Source organism: Rhinoderma darwinii, chromosome 11, assembly GCF_050947455.1.
Source record: "Rhinoderma darwinii isolate aRhiDar2 chromosome 11, aRhiDar2.hap1, whole genome shotgun sequence".
NCBI classification, from domain to species: Eukaryota; Metazoa; Chordata; class Amphibia; order Anura; family Rhinodermatidae; genus Rhinoderma; species Rhinoderma darwinii.
This window is the reverse complement of record NC_134697.1, coordinates 46,659,809-46,677,848: the sequence shown is the minus strand read 5'-3', so window position 1 is coordinate 46,677,848 and position 18,040 is coordinate 46,659,809. Positions and strand designations below refer to the sequence as shown.

Sequence of the window (18,040 nt, the reverse complement as noted above, 5' to 3'; positions counted from 1 at the left end):
ACGGTCGTGTTCATGGCCCCATAGGAATGAATGGGGCCGCAACTCTCTCGTGGATTTTTGGGGAATTGTGGCCGCAAAAGTACGTTCGTGTGCATGGGGCCTTATTATGGTACTTTATGTTTTAATTGATTATACATGAATTGCAACAATGTAATGATGCAAGTAAAGTAAATATTCAGTTATTTTCTTTTCTAGAATACAGTAGCAGAACTGCCCAAAGGACCACAGCCGCCATTTTTTAATGAAACCCAACTCCCTAGTTCCTTGCCTGTTGTTAATCCAGATACAGTCCCTACCAACAAAACCTTTGGAAGTGTGCTGGTGGATGTTCAGTCACACTACATGCTAGTAAGTCAGAAAGTTTAAGTTTTAACTTAACCCCTTCTTGTCCAATAGTGTTTTAAGCCTTGAATTTTTACTTCTTAGTCCACCCCCATTTTATTCTTTTTTTTTTGCAGGACAGATAGGGCTATAATTTTCATATATTAATTTCTAGGTCTTATTTAGGCTGTGTTCACATCTGCGTCGAGACTCTGTGATGTGAAAGGAAGGATAGACTATCATTCAGACCACAACATTTACTTGGCCAAAAACTTGCAAGTGCAACCCTATGATCTGCAGTTTAGGGGCGCAACACTTTAAGTGGATTCCTCACACTTTGGAAACTATATACAGTGAAGGAAATAAGTATTTGATCCCTTGCTGATTTTGTAAGTTTGCCCACTGTCAAAGACATGAACAGTCTAGAATTTTTAGGCTAGGTTAATTTTACCAGTGAGAGATAGATTATATATATAAAAAAAAAGAAAATCACATAGTCAAAATTATATATATTTATTTGCATTGTGCACAGAGAAATAAGTATTTGATCCCCTACCAACCATTAAGAGTTCAGCCTCCTCCAGACCAGTTACACGCTCCAAATCAACTTGGTGCCTGCATTAAAGACAGCTGTCTTAAATGGTCACCTGTATAAAAGACTCCTGTCCACAGACTCAATTAATCAGTCTGACTCTAACCTCTACAACATGGGCAAGACCAAAGATCTTTCTAAGGATGTCAGGGACAAGATCATAGACCTGCACAAGGCTGGAATGGGCTACAAAACCATAAGTAAGATGCTGGGTGAGAAGGAGACAACTGTTGGTGCAATAGTAAGAAAATGGAAGACATACAAAATGACTGTCAATCGACATCGATCTGGGGCTCCATGCAAAATCTCACCTCGTGGGGTATCCTTGATCCTGAGGAAGGTGAGAGCTCAGCCGAAAACTACACTGGGGGAACTTGTTAATGATCTCAAGGCAGCTGGGACCACAGTCACCAAGAAAACCATTGGTAACACATTACGCCATAATGGATTAAAATCCTGCAGTGCCCGCAAGGTCCCCCTGCTCAAGAAGGCACATGTACAGGCCCGTCTGAAGTTTGCAAATGAACATCTGGATGATTCTGAGAGTGATTGGGAGAAGGTGCTGTGGTCAGATGAGACTAAAATTGAGCTCTTTGGCATTAACTCTACTCACCGTGTTTGGAGGATGAGAAATGCTGCCTATGACCCAAAGAACACCGCCCCCACTGTCAAGCATGGAGGTGCAAACATTATGTTTTGGGGGTGTTTCTCTACTAAGGGCACAGGACTACTTCACCACATCAATGGGAGAATGGATGGAGCCATGTACCGTCAAATCTTGAGTGACAACCTCCTTCTCTCCACCAGGACATTAAAAATGGCTCGGGGCTGGGTCTTCCAGTATGACAATGACCCGAAACATACAGCCAAGGCAACAAAGGAGTGGCTCAAAAAGAAGCACATTAAGGTCATGGAGTGGCCTAGCCAGTCTCCAGACCTTAATCCCATCGAAAACTTATGGAGGGAGCTCAAGATCCGAGTTGCCAAGCGACAGTCTCGAAATCTTAATTATTTACAGATGATCTGCAAAGAGGAGTGGGCCAAAATTCCACTAACATGTGTGCAAACCTCATCATCAACTACAAAAAACGTCTGACTGCTGTGCTTGCCAACAAGGGTTTTGCCACCAAGTATTAAGTCTTGTTTGCCAAAGGGATCAAATACTTATTTCTCTGTGCACAATGCAAATAAATATATATAATTTTGACAATGTGATTTTCTGTTTTTTTAAAAAATATAATCTATCTCTCACTGGTAAAATTAACCTAGCCTAAAAATTCTAGACTGTTCATGTCTTTGACAGTGGGCAAACTTACAAAATCAGCAAGGGATCAAATACTTATTTCCTTCACTGTATATATGCAGCGCTATATTAACCCTTTCCCGACGTATGACATATGCTTACATCATAGCCGGGTAGGGGAAGTATGGAGCTAGTAGGGGAAGTACTGAGAATGGCCTAATGAAGGCTCCCAAGTCTACCATCCTTGTGCTCCTATTAAGCCCTGCTTAATAGAAGCCTGTCAGAAAGATGATATACTGCTATATATTAGTATTCTAGTATATAGTGCAAGCGATCCAACGATCACTAGTTCAAGTCCTCTAGGGGGACTAATAAAAAAAAGTAAAGATCAGTTAAATAAAGTTTGTTTTATGTACAAAAAATATAATTTTTTTTAATTTTTCTTTTTAAATTTTCCCCCTAAAGCATTGTGAAATAAATAAATACATACTTAAATAAATAAATAAACATAATTGGTTTGTATATGTCTGAACTATTTAACCAACGTGCTGTAAATTTTAATTAAATTGCCAGAATCGCTGTTTATTGGTCACCTCATCTCCCACAGAAAATGGAGTGAAAAGTGATCAAAACCTCACGTGTAGGCCCAAAATGGTACTATTAAAAACTACAGCTTGTCCTGCAAAACATATGCCCTCATGCTGCTCAATCGATGGAAAATAAAAAAAAGTTATGGCTCTCAGAATTGGGCAACACTAAATAAATAAATAAATTTTACAGTTAGTTTTTTTCCTTGTAAAAGTAGTAAAATATAAAAAAACTATATGAATTTGGCATCGCCGTAATCATATTGACCTGCAGAATAAAGTTAACTTATCGTTTTAATTGCACAGTGAATGCCATAAAAAAAGCGAAGCACCAAATTTTTTCTACCCAACAAATATTTTTTTCCCGTTTCCTAGTACATTATATGGTACAATAAATGGTGCCATGAAAAACTACAACTCGTCCTGCAAAAATCAAGCCCTCATAGGTCTATATTGACTGGAAAATAAAAAGTTATGGCTTTTGGAATGTGGGGAGGAAAAAATGAAAATCTGAAAAATGGCTGCAGCGGGATGGGGTTAAGGGTGTAGAACAGGGGTCGCCGAACTTCGGCACCCGTGCCACAGCTGTCCTGCCGGGTCTTGATCTCTGGCCCGCTCTACCCGTGTCCAGCACCGTTATATGCTGCGGTGCTGAACCCAGGGAGAGACACAGGGTGAGAGCAGGGAGACACAGGGGCAGACCGGGGAGACACAGGGAAGAGTCGGGAGACACAGGGGCAGAGTCGGGAGACACAGGGGCAGAGCCGGGAGACACAGGGGCAGAGCCGGGAGACACAGGGGCAGAGCCGGGAGACACAGGGGCAGAGCCGGGAGACACAGGGGGAGAGCGGGTAGAGACACAGACGGAGAGCTGAGAGACACAGGGGGAGAGTGGAGAGACACAGGGGGAGAGTGGAGAGACACAGGGTCAGAGCGGGGAGACAGGGGGAGAACGGAGAGACACAGGAGGAGAGCAGAGAGACACAGGGGGAGAGCGGAGAGACACAGAGGGAGAGCTGAGAGACACAGGGGGAGAGCGGAGAGACACAGAGGGAGAGCAGAGAGACAAAGGGGAGAGCGTGGAGACACGGGGAGAGCGGAGAGACACAGGGGGAGAGCGGAGAGATAAAGGGGCAGAGCAGGGGGATACAGGGACAGAGCGGGGACACACAGAGGAAGAGCGTGGAGACATGGGCAGAGCAGAGAGACACAGGGGCAGAGAGCGGAGAGACACAGGGGCAGAGAGCGGAGAGACACAGGGGCAGAGCGGAGAGACACAGGGGCAGAGCGGAGAGACACAGGGGCAGAGCGGAGAGACACGGGGGCAGAGCGGAGAGACACGGGGAGAGCGGAGAGACACGGGGAGAGCGGAGAGACACGGGGGCAGAGTGGGAGACACAAGGGCAGAGCGGGAGACACAGGGGCAGAGCGGAGAAACACAGGGAGAGCGGAGAGACACAGGGGCAGAGCGGAGAGACACAGGGGCAGAGCAGAGAGACACAGGGAGAGAGCGGAGAGACACAGGGGCAGAGCAGAGAGACACGGGGAGAGCGGAAGACACAGGGGCAGAGCCGTGACACAGAGGGAGAGTGGAGAGACATAGGGGTAGAGTGGAGAGACACAGGGCAAAGCAGAGGGACACAGGGCAGAGCAGAGGGACACAGGGCAGAGCAGAGGGACACAGGGCAGAGCAGAGGGACACAGGGGGAGAGTGGAGAGACACAGGAGGAGAGCGGAGGGACACAGGGGCAGATTGGAGAGATACAGGGACAGAGCGTGGAGATACAGGGGCAGAGCGGAGAGACACAGGGACAGAGCGGGGAGACACAGGGGCAGAGCGGTGCGTCCTTAGGATGGCACACTGGGTACTTCATCTTAGATATTTATTTTTTTTGCACACCATACAAAAAAGTTTGCTGACGCTTGGTGTAGAAGGTTTAGGCCTCACGTGCACTTCCGTGTGCCGTTGAACGACCGCTAATGGCGGTTCCGTGAATCACAGACCGCACACGGATGGCTTCCGTGTGCAGCCTTTTGTTTCACGGACCAAATCAATGCAAAGGCCGAGACTGTTTTGTCAAAAACGGGCAGGAGTAGGGCCTGCAGTACTTTTGACGGAACGGCCGCACGGTTCCGTTAAAACAACGGAAGTGTGCGTGGCCCCATTGAAATTAATGTGTCAGGGTGCTATCAGTTAAAAAAAAACGGATAGCACCCTTACGAAAAAAAACTGAAGTGGGCATGAGGCCTCAGAGTGGTTAGTCTTTGTATACAATGGTATTGAAAGTGCCTATGCTTTCACTACAGTTGGGACTACGGGATCCTAATGTATTTCAGCCAAACATATGATAAAAGGACAACCTTTTGACCTATGTTGTCCCACTAAAGTCCTCAGGAGAATTTAGCCTTAGAAAGTTGCATCCGTTTTTGTTACACAAAAAACCCTTTTAACTCTCTTTTCATATGATGTTATTCACAGGGTGAAGTAGCTTTAGTAACATTTGTTGCTGGGAACCCCAGAAGTTCTGTGGCATATATGGTAAGTGAATTTATAATTGTATAATTTATTTGGGAACCTTGTATTTGTATTATAAAGCAGTGCAGGTTATAAGCTAGGCTTGAGCATTATAGACAGATATTTGTACGGTTAGAAAATTTGAGACATGCTGAGAAGATGATTTTTCCCCCAAATACTAAAGCAATATGTTTTTTTGCAGGCGAAAATACTTTAATTAGGTTAAAGTGTATGTTCAACTATGAATAGCATTTTGTTTTTAGGTCCGAAGTTTGGTCCTGATTAATTTCATGTTATTTCTTTATAGGGGTCAGAGCTCAGTATTTCAGTTTCAGAGTTCCAAATCCCCTGCTTTCTTTCACACTGCCACTGATAGCGGGCACTCACTAAAGATGGCTACAACGGCTGTAGAAGAGCTATAAACCTGTCTTCGGTATGCTCCTGTGCTCCCCCTAGTGGTAATTGCTGCAAGCCAGAATTTGTTATTTAACTTTAGCTGTGTGAATTGAAGCATGGGATTTGTATCTGAAAATAAAGAGCTCCTACCATCCATAAAGATATATTATGAAATCAATCAGCACAGAATTATGCACCCAAATAGTACACACCCGAAAACAGTAGAAATGACGCATAATGATTTACACAATTCTGTTTTAGCGGGATTGTTGTATCTTTTAGCCAAAACTATTTCTGATTCCTTAAAGAGGCTCTGTCACCAGTTTATAACTGCCCTATCTCCTACCTAATCTAATAGGCGCTTTAATGTAGAGAACTGTTTTTAAAAAAAAAAATTTATACGTTTATTTTTAACCAAGTTCTGATCATTTTTAGTTTTATGCTAATTTGTACTAAATGCCCAACTGGGCGTTTTTTTACTTTTCCCCAAGTGGGCGTTGTAAAGAAAAGTGTATGATGCTGACCAATCAGCGTCATACACTTCTCTTCATTCATTCCCAGCTTGTTTAACAGCACAGCGTGCTCTCTCTCGATCATGCGGTGACAGGACTTCCTCCCACAGGTCCTTCACCGGAGCCATGGAAGACTGAACAAAAACGCCCAGCATCTACAACAAATTAGCGTAAAACTAAAAATGATCAGAACTTGGTCAAAAATAAACATTAAAAAAAACAACAAAAAAAACCTGTTGTTATCTACATTAAAGCACCTATTAGATTAGGTAGGAGATAGGGCACTTATAAACTGGAGACAGAGCCACTTTAAAGACATGTTTACAATAAAGCTTTATTATTCTCCTCTCTTTTGCTGTGTGAAACTAATCTATCTGATTTCATTTTTGAGTAAACACAATCTTGTTTATAGAAGAATATTTCATTGGTTATTATTAGTCAGGGCCGGACTGGCCATCTGGCAGTTCTGGCAAAGGCCAGATGCACCGGTGAACAGTGGGCCGCCTGCTGGCCGCCCAAACGATAAGTGTCTCAGGCGGCAGGGTACAGCATTTCAAAGGGGGCGGCACAGCAGCTAAGAACTGCTGTCCAACTGTAATAGCAGCCGTGGTCTATGCTGCTATTACTAAAACTCCCTGTGCTACTTTAAAATCTCCCCCTCCAGTCCCCCTTCCCTACTTTTCACACAACCTCCCCTCCTGCTGCTGTTACCAGTCTGGACGTGAGGGAGGGGGAGGGGAGACTGTTGGCAGGCTCTGTGTCGGGCTGTGAGCAGTGGAAGTGCTGGAATGAAGGCTCACCCCATCAACCTGCTGAACTCCCTTCACAAATATCCTACATAAAAAGTAAGTTTATGTGTGTTTACAATGTGTACTTTATATGTGTAGAATGTGTTCATGTAATATGCATATTTGTGTGTGTTTGTGATGTGTACATGTGCATATATAGTGTATGTGTCTATATATATATATATATATATATATATATATATATAGTGTGTTTGTGTGTGTGTATATATAGTGTGCGTATATATATATATATATATATATATATATAGTGTGTGTATATATATATATATATATATATATATATATGTATATATATAAAGTGTTACATAGTTACATAGTTTGTACGGTTGAAAAAAGACACTTGTCCATCAAGTTCAACCAATGGATGGGAAGGGGAAGTAAACATTTTCTACACATAGGAGCTAATATTTTTTTGTTCTAGGAAATTATCTAAGCCTTTTTTAAAGCCATCTACTGTCCCTGCTGTGACCAGCTCCTGAGGTAGACTATTCCATAGATTCACAGTTCTCACAGTAAGGGCTTATTTGGACGAACGTGTAATAGGTCCGTGCAACACGCGTGATTTTCACGCGCCTCGCACAGACCTATGTTAGTCTATGGCGCCGTGCAGACAGTCCGTGAGTTTCACGCAGCGTGTGTCCCCCGCGTAAAACTCACGACATGTCCTATATTTGTACGTTGTTCACGCATCACGCACCCATTGAAGTCAATGGGTGCGTGAAAATCACACGCAGCACACGGAAGCACTTCCGTGTGATGCGCGTGATTCGTGCAACAGCTGTAAGAAGTATGAATGAAAACAGAAAAGCACCACATGCTTTTCTGTTTACAAACATCCAGAGTGTCATAATGATGGTGGCTGAGTAGCCATGCATCATATGGTGATGACACACGGAGCTGTTAAGTACCTTTTGCGCATGCAAAATGCGGCGTTTTTTGTGCGCTCAAAACGCACACACTTGTGTAAATCCGGCCTAAAGAAGGCTTGTCGCCTCTGCAGGTTGAACCTTTCTTTTTCCAGACGGAGGGAGTGCCCCCTTGTTTTTTTGAGGGGGTTTTACATGGAAAAGGATTTCACCATGTTTTTTGTATGTGCCATCAATATATTTATATAAGTTAATCATGTCCCCCCTTATTCGTCTTTTTTCAAGGCTAAATAGGTTTAGTGCTTTTAATCTTTCCTCATAACTTAGATTCTCCATGCCCCTTATTAGCTTCGTTGCTCTTCTTTGTATTTTTTCCAACTCCAGGGCATCCTTTCTATGAACGAGCCCAGAACTGAACTGCATATTCTAGATGAGGCCTCACTAATGCTTTGTAAAGTGGTAATATTATATCACTGTCCCGCGAGTCCATGCCTCTTTTAATACACGACAATATCCTGCTGGCCTTTGAAGCAGCTGATTGACATTGCATGCTGTTATTTAGTTTATGATTTACAAGTACACCCAGATCCTTCTCAACAAGTGACTCCCCCAGTGTAGCTCCCTCTAGGACATATGATGCATGCAGGTTGTTCATACCCAGGTGCATAACTTTACATTTATCTACATTAAACTTCATTTGCCAAGTGGACGCCCAAACACTTAGTTTGTTTAAATCCGCTTGCAATTCACGAACATCTTCCATAGTCTGAACATTACTACATACATAGCTTGGTGTTATCTGCAAAAATAGAAATAGTGCTATTAATCCCATCCTCTATATCATTAATAAATAAGTTGAATAATAGTGATCCCAGCACTGAACCCTGGGGTACACCACTTATAACCAGGGACCATTCAGAGTGGGAATCATTGACCACAACTCTCTGGATACGGTCCTTGAGCCAATTCTCAATCCAATTACAAACTATACTTTCTAAACCTATAGTCCTTAATTTACCCGTTAGATGTCTATGAGGGACAGTGTCAAATGCCTTTGCAAAGTCCAAAAACACTATATCCACAGTGGCCCCTCTGTCTAGGCTTCTGCTCACCTCTTCATAAAAACAGATCAGGTTGTTTAGTGCGTGTATACACTACCGTTCAAAAGTTTAGGGTCACTTAGAAATTTCCTTATTAGAAAAGCACAGTTTTTTTCAATGAAGATAACATTAAATGAATCAGAAATACACTCTATACATTGTTAATGTGCTAAATGACTATTCTAGCTGCAAACGTCTGGTTTTTAATGCAATATCTACATAGGTGTATAGAGGCCCATTTCCAGCAACCATCACTTCAGTGTTCTAATGGTACATTGTGTTTGCTAACTGTGTTAGAAGGCTAATGGATGATTAGAAAACACTTGAAAACCCTTGTGCAATTATGTTAGCACCGCTGTAAACAGTTTTGCTGTTTAGAAGAGCTATAAAACTGACCTTCCTTTGAGCTAGTTGAGAATCTGGAGCATTACATTTGTGGGTTTGATTAAACTCTCCAAATGGCTAGAAAAAGAGAGCTTTCATGTGAAACTCGACAGTCTATTCTTGTCCTTAGAAATGAAGGCTATTCCATGCGAGAAATTACCAAGAAACGGAAGATTTCCTACAACGTTGTGTACTACTCCCTTCAGAGGACAGCAGAAACAGGCTCTAACCAGAGTAGAAAGAGAAGTGGGAGGCCCCGCTGCACAACTGAGCAACAAGACAAGTACATTAGAGTCTCTAGTTTGAGAAATAGACGCCTCACAGGTCCTCAACTGGCAGCTTCATTAAATAGTACCCGCAAAACGCCAGTGTCAACGTCTACAGTGAAGAGGCGACCCCGGGATGCTGGCCTTCAGGGCAGAGTGGCAAAGAAAAAGCCATATCTGAGACTGGCTAATAAAAGGAAAAGATTAATATGGGCAAAAGCACACAGACATTGGACAGAGGAAGATTGGAAAAAAGTGTTATGGACAGACGAATCGAAATTTGAGGTGTTTGGATCACACAGAAGAACATTTGTGAGACGCAGAAGAACTGAAAAGATGCTGGAAGAGTGCCTGACGCCATCTGTCAAGCATGGTGGAGGTAATGTGATGGTCTGGGGTTGCTTTGGTGCTGGTAAAGTGGGAGATTTGTACAAGGTAAAAGGGATTTTGAATAAGGAAGGCTATCACTCCATTTTGCAACGCCATGCCATTCCCTGTGGACAGCGCTTGATTGGAGCCAATTTCATCCTACAACAGGACAATGACCCAAAGCACACCTCCAAATTATGCAAGAACTATTTAGGGAAGAAGCAGGCAGCTGGTATTCTATCTGTAATGGAGTGGCCAGCGCAGTCACCAGATCTCAACCCCATAGAGCTGTTGTGGGAGCAGCTTGACCGTATGGTACGCAAGAAGTGCCCATCAAGCCAATCCAACTTGTGGGAGGGCCTTCTGGAAGCATGGGGTGAAATTTCTCCCGATTACCTCAGCAAATTAACAGCTAGAATGCCAAAGGTCTGCAATGCTGTAATTGCTGCAAATGGAGCATTCTTTGATGAAAGTAAAGTTTGAAGGAGAAAATTATTATTTCAAATAAAAATCATTATTTCTAACCTTGTCAATGTCTTGACTATATTTTCTAGTCATTTTGCAAATCATTGATAAATATAAGTGTGAGTTTTCATGGACCCCAAACTTTTGAACGGTAGTATATATATATATATATATATATATATATAGTGTGTGTATGTATATATAGTGTGTGTATGTGTATATATATATATAGTGTGTGTATGTGTATATATATATATATATATATATATATATATATATATATATATATATAGATAAAGGGGGTGTGAGTGCAGAACGATATAGCTGTTGTAATTATTTCACTCGTAGTTTAAATACTGCAGATTTTACCAATGGATTTCGTTCATCCGCATTATAAGGGCTTGCCCACTCGTATTGTAAATTCTGCAGGAACTAGCAGAAATTCCGCTGCGGAACAACAGCACCATCTCCTGCGTTTTTTCCTACAAAAAATGGTGCGTATTTTTCTGCGTTTTTCTCATTGTTGGGGGATGGTGACATCTCCTCTGAAAAACGCAGCAATTCAGTCACTTTCCTCAGCGGGGATTAACATGCTGCGGTACGAATTATACGCACCACAGGTCAAATTCTGGTTGGAAATTTTACGCAGCGTGTGGATGAGATTTGTTAAATCTCCCCCAGTTTGCTGCTACTGTATTCTGCTGCATATTTTCCGTCAACAATTCCAGAAGGAAAATATGCAGCAATTCCGTTACGTGTGGACAAGCCCTAATACCGTAGCAGCAGAGTGGGTGAGATTTGAACAAATGTGTAAATTATAAGCGGTATATTCCGCAGCATATAAATTGTATTTGCGTAAATGTTGATTATTTGTTACGGGTTTTCCCCATTTAATTCAATGGGGAGGTTAAATAGCAGGCCGCAAAAAAAAAACGCAACTCAGAAAAGTTTTTTCATCTTATACTTACCCAGAATTCTGTTTCTTCGTCCGGGCCGGCCTCCTGGGATGACCTTTCATCCCATGTGACCACTGCAGTGATCACATGGGAAGAATCGTCATCCCAGGGCTGCAGGATGTAGGAGGGAAGCATCGCCATGGTAAGTATCCATTTTTATTTTTTTCTGCTCAGTTTTCCGCAGCGGCCATTCCTGGCCGAAAAACTGCACCACAATTTGGTGCGGTTTTTCAGCTTGAATTCCCTGCAACGCAAAGGGCGGATACGCTGTGCGCTTTTACAGAGCATATCCGCCCTGTGTGAACATACCCGTACAGTGTATACATATAGTAGCTGCTGTCTTACAACGATACAGCTGCAAACCACGTCAACATGTTGCATTCACACGAGTCAGCGCAGTTTTCAAATGATTGTTAATGTCCATGAAGTTTTTTGCAGACCTTAACAATCATTTAAAAACTGCACCGACCTTTTGGTAAAACTGCATGTGCTACGTGTTTTACTGGACAATGATTGCCAAGATATGATTGTTTGCATTAAAGGTTATGTACACCTTTGAAAGGGATTATTTTTTTATATATGTAAAAATGTCAGTCAGTGTATTTTGTGCAACTTTATAATTCGTTTTTATTAAAAAATCGTTTTACTTTTTGAGATACAGCTGCTCTATATCCTGTATACAGAGTAGCTGTTTCTTACACTGAATCCTGAACACGTCAGGTCTGTGGGACTCTTGACATGCACGATCCACCAGCAGTACATCACATCTAAGTTAGGGTATGTGCGCACGATAACGACAATTACAGCTGAAATTATGGAGCTGTTTTCAGGAGAAAACAGCTCCTGCATTTCAGATGTAATTGCTCGTACTCGCGTTTTGCGAGGCGTCAATTATGGACGTAATTTGGAGCTGTTCTTCATTGGAATCAATGAAAAACGTCTCCAATTACGTCCCAAGAAGTGTCCTGCACTTCTTTGCCGAGGCTGTTATTTTACGCGCCGTCTTTTGACAGCGACGTGTAAAATTACAGGTCGTCGGCACAGTACATCGGCAAACCCATTCAAATGAATGGGCAGATGTTTGCCGACGTATTGGAGCCGTGTTTTCAGGCGTAATTCGAGGCGTAAAACGCCTCGTTACGCCTGAAAATAGGTCGTCTGAACCCAGCCTTAGATGTGATAGTTTGGTTTCCGTTCGTGGGTTCCCCTGACGGAAAGGTCTGACTGAACCCATGAACGAAACCACGACGCAGGTGAGAACAAAGCCAAACTATTACTGTATGATCTGTACAGATGATGGAGGGTACTATTTTTTGGGGTGTAAGCAACTCCCAGTATATGATTACCATTGTTCGTCATACTGGAAGCTGCTAACCTGACTTTGCAAATGATCTCTGTACTGAAATTTATTTGTACTGAGCTTGGTTTTGGTGTTGTATTTATATACTGACCTCGGTTCTGGTACTGTATGTATGAGCTTGGTTCTGGTGATGTATGTATATGTACTAAGCTTGGTTCCGGTACTGTATATATGTATGAGCTTGGTTCTGGCCCTGTAATTATATAGGATATATTTATAATGCAAAATTGCAGAGCAGATGGCATTGTTGCAATTCATTGTATGTTTAACCCCTTGAACCGCCACCAAGCAGTAATGCATGACCTGACAATATTTCCAAATATTCCCCTGTATGCTTGTTTCAGATACAGTAAAATCCATAAAATCAACTTTTTATTTTTAGTGCACTACTTCTTGTGTAGAGAGCTGGCTGCAAATTCTTCCAAAGATGACATGTTCTTATTCCTGCTGGAAATGACGATTACATTTAGTCTTATCGGAACAATAAGAAAGCCTAGAGATCAACCTGAGCTGGTGGTCTGATGCTTAAAGAGGCTCTGTCACCAGATTTTGCAGCCCCTATCTGCTATTGCAGCAGATAGGCGCTGCAATGTAGATTACAGTAACGTTTTTATTTTTAAAAAACGAGCATTTTTGGCCAAGTTATGACCATTTTTGTATTTATGCAAATGAGGCTTGCAAAAGTCCAAGTGGGCGTGTTTAAAGTAAAAGTCCAAGTGGGCGTGTATTATGTGCGTACATCGCGGCGTTTTTAATACTTTTACTAGCTTGGCGTTCTGACGAGAAGTATCATCCACTTCTCTTCAGAACGCCCAGCATCTGGCAGTGCAGACACAGCCGTGTTCTCGAGAGATCACGCTGTGACGTCACTCACAGGTCCTGCATCAGGTTCCAGGGGTTTGTGGTTGCGGCTGCAGGTAGGTGGGATATGCCGGCGGTCAGCGATCGCGGACATAACACTGACCTTGTCCACTAATCACATCAATCATTCCAACAAAATTTACACTGTGTTTTTTGCCTAGTGCATGACTTGAATGGGCGGTGCATGACACAGGGATTATCTTTTTGTTGTTTATTCAATCTCTGTGTCATGCACCGCCCACTCAGGCCTTGCACTAAGCAAAACACAGTGTTTTATGTTTTGCTTAGGGTTTTCCTTTAAATGTTTCTTTAAGTCACAACTGTATTGGACAAAAATAACTAACAATAAATGAATACATAATTAACAATGCTTCTCCTCAATAACATTCCAAGGCTGATAACAATGTTTATGTTTCAGAGCAATGACACTTACTTAAAAGTAGAAAAGTATGAAAATGTAACTGGAGCATGGCGCACAGTGCACAATGATGCCTCCTGGGAGACAAGGTGAGAAGTATAAGTGATATATATATATGAGTGTGTGTGGTTTGTGAGGTGTAGTGTACGTTTCATTTATTTTCCTCACATCATTTCCGCTAGACACTTGGACATTTATTCGATTCTTTAGTATCCTATCATGCTTGCCTGTGGTGCGGAAGGTAAACATATCATTGTGGGGGTTCCCAGCAATAAAAAGGTGCCATGAAATCCTACTAAATTATTTTCAGATTCATTTTTATTAGGGTGACAGTCTTTGGCCTAATTCACACGAGCGTACTTCACGTCCGTGTTACGCGCGTTAAAACAACGGACATCATACGAACCTATGCAATTCAATGGGGCCATTCAGACATTGTGTTTTTCACGCAGCGTGTGTCCGCTGCGTGAAACTCACTGCATGTCCTATTCTTGTGCGTTTTTTGAGCGTCACGCACCCATTGAAGTCAATGGGTGCATGAAAATCACGGACAGCACACGGACGTCATTCGTGTGCCGTCCATCTTTTTCACGTACAGTTTGCTAAAGAAATGATGAGGAAAAAATAAAACACATTCAGTTTTTTTTGCTGACGTAAAAAATGCGTAACATACGGATGACCTACGTGCGTAATAAATGCAGATGCGCATCTTACACAGATGTCACACGGAACTGCAATGCAGGAAAAACGCTGTGTTTTTTACACGTGCAAAACGGACACGTTCGTGTGAATAAGGCCTTAAATTGTATTTCCAATTAAAAATAAAAACTTGACTGTTCTCCTGAATCCTTCTGTAGAGCAACTCTGGGCTGTATTTCTCTTGTAAGCTCAGCTATTTGTGATCCTTACTTCTGTTTTCAGTTCTTACAGGAAGTAGCTGACTGTCAGATATCATTTTCAGCCATGTTAGCTCCCATAAGGCCGGATTCACACGAGCGTGTGCGTTTTGCGCGTGCAAAAGGTACTTAACAGCTCCGTGTGGCAGCCCCATATGATGTGCGGCTGCGTGATTTTCGCGCAGCCGCCATCATTATGACACTCCGTTTGGATGTTTGTAACGTGGTGCTTTTCTGTTTACATTCATACTTTGACAGCTGTTGCGCGAATCACGCTCATCCCACGAAAGTGCTTCCGTGTGGTGCGCGTGATTTTCACGCACCCATTGACTACAATGGGCGCGTGATGCGCGAAATACGCACAAGGAACGGACATGTCGTGAGTTTTTCGCGGCGGACTCACGCTGCGTAAAAATCATGCAACTGTCTGCACGGCCCCATAGACTAATATAGGTCCGTGCAAAGCGCATGAAAATCACGCGCGTTGCACGGACGTATATCCCGTTCGTCTGAATAAGCCGTGTAACGCACACGCTCGTGTGAATCCGGCCTAAGGCTGTTTTTTTTATTATCACCTATTAAAGGAATAGTCAGACAGAACCTTCTTTTTAACCCCTTAATGACGAGTGACGGATATATCCGTCACAAGCAGATGCTAGTTCCCACATCGTGCAGTATATATCCATCGCTCGGATCTCGTGGTTACTGCCACTGTACTCACGAGATCAGCGGAAGGAGCACGCCTGTTATACACAGCCAGGCTCCTGCCGCAACTTCTGGAATTGGAGGGTACACCAATTGCAGCAGTTTAACACCTTAGTGACTGTGGCACCTAAGGTGCTTGACAGAGGGAGGGAGTTCCCTCTGTCACCCCATCGTCACTCTGCGCAGCGATTGCGGGGTGACATTGGGTTTCCATGCCAGCTGGCTGCCTATCAAAGGCCCCCAGGTCTGCCATCAGTAACTGTCTAATAGGCCATGCCAGAGGCATGGCCTAATAGATTGCCTGTCAGTTTTAGGGCTTGTTTAGACGAACGTGTAATACGTCCGTGCAACGCGCGTGATTTTCACGCGTGTCGTACGGACCTATGTTAGTCTATGGGGCAGTGCAGACAGTCCATGATTTTTGCGCAGCGTGAGTCCGCTACGAAAAACTCACGACATGTTGTATATTTGTGCGTTGTTCGCGCATCACGCACCCATTGAAGTCAATGGGTGCGTGAAAATCACGCATGCCACACGGAAGCACTTCCGTGGGACGAGCGTGATTCGCGCAACAGCTGTCAAACTCTGAATGTAAACAGAAAAGCACCACGTGCTTTTCTGTTTACAAACATCCAAACGGAGTGTCATAATGATGGCGGCTGCGCGAAAATCACGCAGCCGCGCATCATACGGGGCTGACACACGGAGCTGTTAAGTGCCTTTTGCGCACGCAAAACTCCGTGTTTTTTGCGTGCGCAAAACGCACACGCTCGTGTAAACCCGGCCTTACACTGACATGCAATAATGCTTTGGTATACCAAGTATACCAAAGCATTATATTTGCGATCAGAAGATCGCAAAGTGAAGTCCCCTAGTGGGATTAAGAAAAAAAAAAGTAAAACAGTTAAATAAATAAATTGCAGTCAAAATAAAATAAAAATACTTTTTTTGCCATAAAAAGTGGTTTTATTTAGTAAAAGGGTAAAAAAAATAAAACATACACATATATTGTATCACCGCAACGACTTGAACAATGAAGTTAACATATTATCAAATTAATTAAACCGCCTAGTGAACGACGTCCAAAAAGAAAACTAAACAAAAAAACCTGCAAAATTTCTTTTATTTCCACCCTCCCCAAAAATGTAAAAAAAGTTAATCAATAAGTCTCATGTACCCCGAAATATTACCAATGAAAACTACACCTTGCCCCGCAAAAAAACAAGCCCACATATAGCCACATCGACGGAAAAATAAAAAAGTTATGACTCTTGGAACGCGGCGATGCAAAAACAAGTAATTTTTTTTAAAAGGGTTTTTATTATGCAAAAGTAGGAAAACATAAAAAACCTTTACATATTTAATATCCCCGTAATTGAGCCAACCCATAGAATAAGGGTAACATGTTATTTACGCTGCGTAGTGAAGGGCGTAAATTTAAAATGCTAAATCAATGCTGGAATAGCTGTTTATTTTTAATTCCCTCCTAAAATAAAGTTAATAAAAGTTAATCAATATATTATATGCATCCAAAAGCGGTGCAATTAAAAAATACAACTCGTCCCGCAAGGTAAAACATGAGATTGTTTTTTTAAAATATACATTATATTATACAGCGTAAGATATAGACCCTGAACAGTTGTTCAAATCTCTGGAAATACCCTTTAAATATTGAGTTTTTTTTTTATTGGAAACACTTATACTGAGTTTATATTTCTATAGGTATTACTGGCATAAGGGCACAGGAGGTCAAAGCAATGCTACAATTGAGTGGCACATACCCATATCATCTGCGTCTGGAATCTACAGGATTCGTCACTTTGGACATTATAAACAAAGTTCTACCATCATAAAGCCCTATGAAGGAATCTCTTCTCAGTTTGAGATCAGAAGATTTATTAGATGATCATGTCATTATTTTTTATAATAAAGCTGCTGTATGTGACATTATATCATACCTATTGTTACAAAAATAAATCACAATCCCTCTTGGCAGATTAAGATGTGTATTAGATATTGTGCAGCCAGAAAGTTTATGTATAAGGTCCTGCTCACATCGCAGTTGTGATGCACGGTTTGTGTATGTGCCAGGAAAGCTCATGGTGCATACGCTAAATGTGTCCATAGGGTTACATTAGCCTGCCGGACGCCACAAGAGTGCCCTTTTGACCACTCGCTGGCCGGTATACGTCAGTATACCATAAAAAAAGGTATGGAATAGTGTAGTAGAATAACTATTCCATACAACAGAATTTAGTAAAAAAAAAACAAAAAAAACACGTATACTTTTTTTTAACATGGTAGCCTATTAGTGACAGATTCCATTGTATGGCATCCGTCACAGGCATCTGTTTAACATGTATGTCATGAGGGTTTCATGACATAACAATTAAACACATTCCATAATAGCCTAGTGGTG

General features: G+C 42.2%; 1 protein-coding gene across 1 annotated transcript in view; it reads left to right on the top strand.

Annotated features, from left to right (window-relative positions):
• Window positions 1–17,561, top strand: part of ASAH2 (N-acylsphingosine amidohydrolase 2) — a 47,109-nt gene extending 29,548 nt beyond the window's left edge. The window contains exons 17-20 of the mRNA XM_075842651.1: window positions 196–348; window positions 5,223–5,282; window positions 14,021–14,109; window positions 17,344–17,561. Of these exons, the coding sequence (XP_075698766.1) occupies window positions 196–348; window positions 5,223–5,282; window positions 14,021–14,109; window positions 17,344–17,527 (486 nt within the window). The 3' untranslated portion in view covers window positions 17,528–17,561. The remainder of the gene's footprint in view (window positions 1–195; window positions 349–5,222; window positions 5,283–14,020; window positions 14,110–17,343) is intronic.
• Window positions 17,562–18,040: the final 479 nt, after the last annotated feature.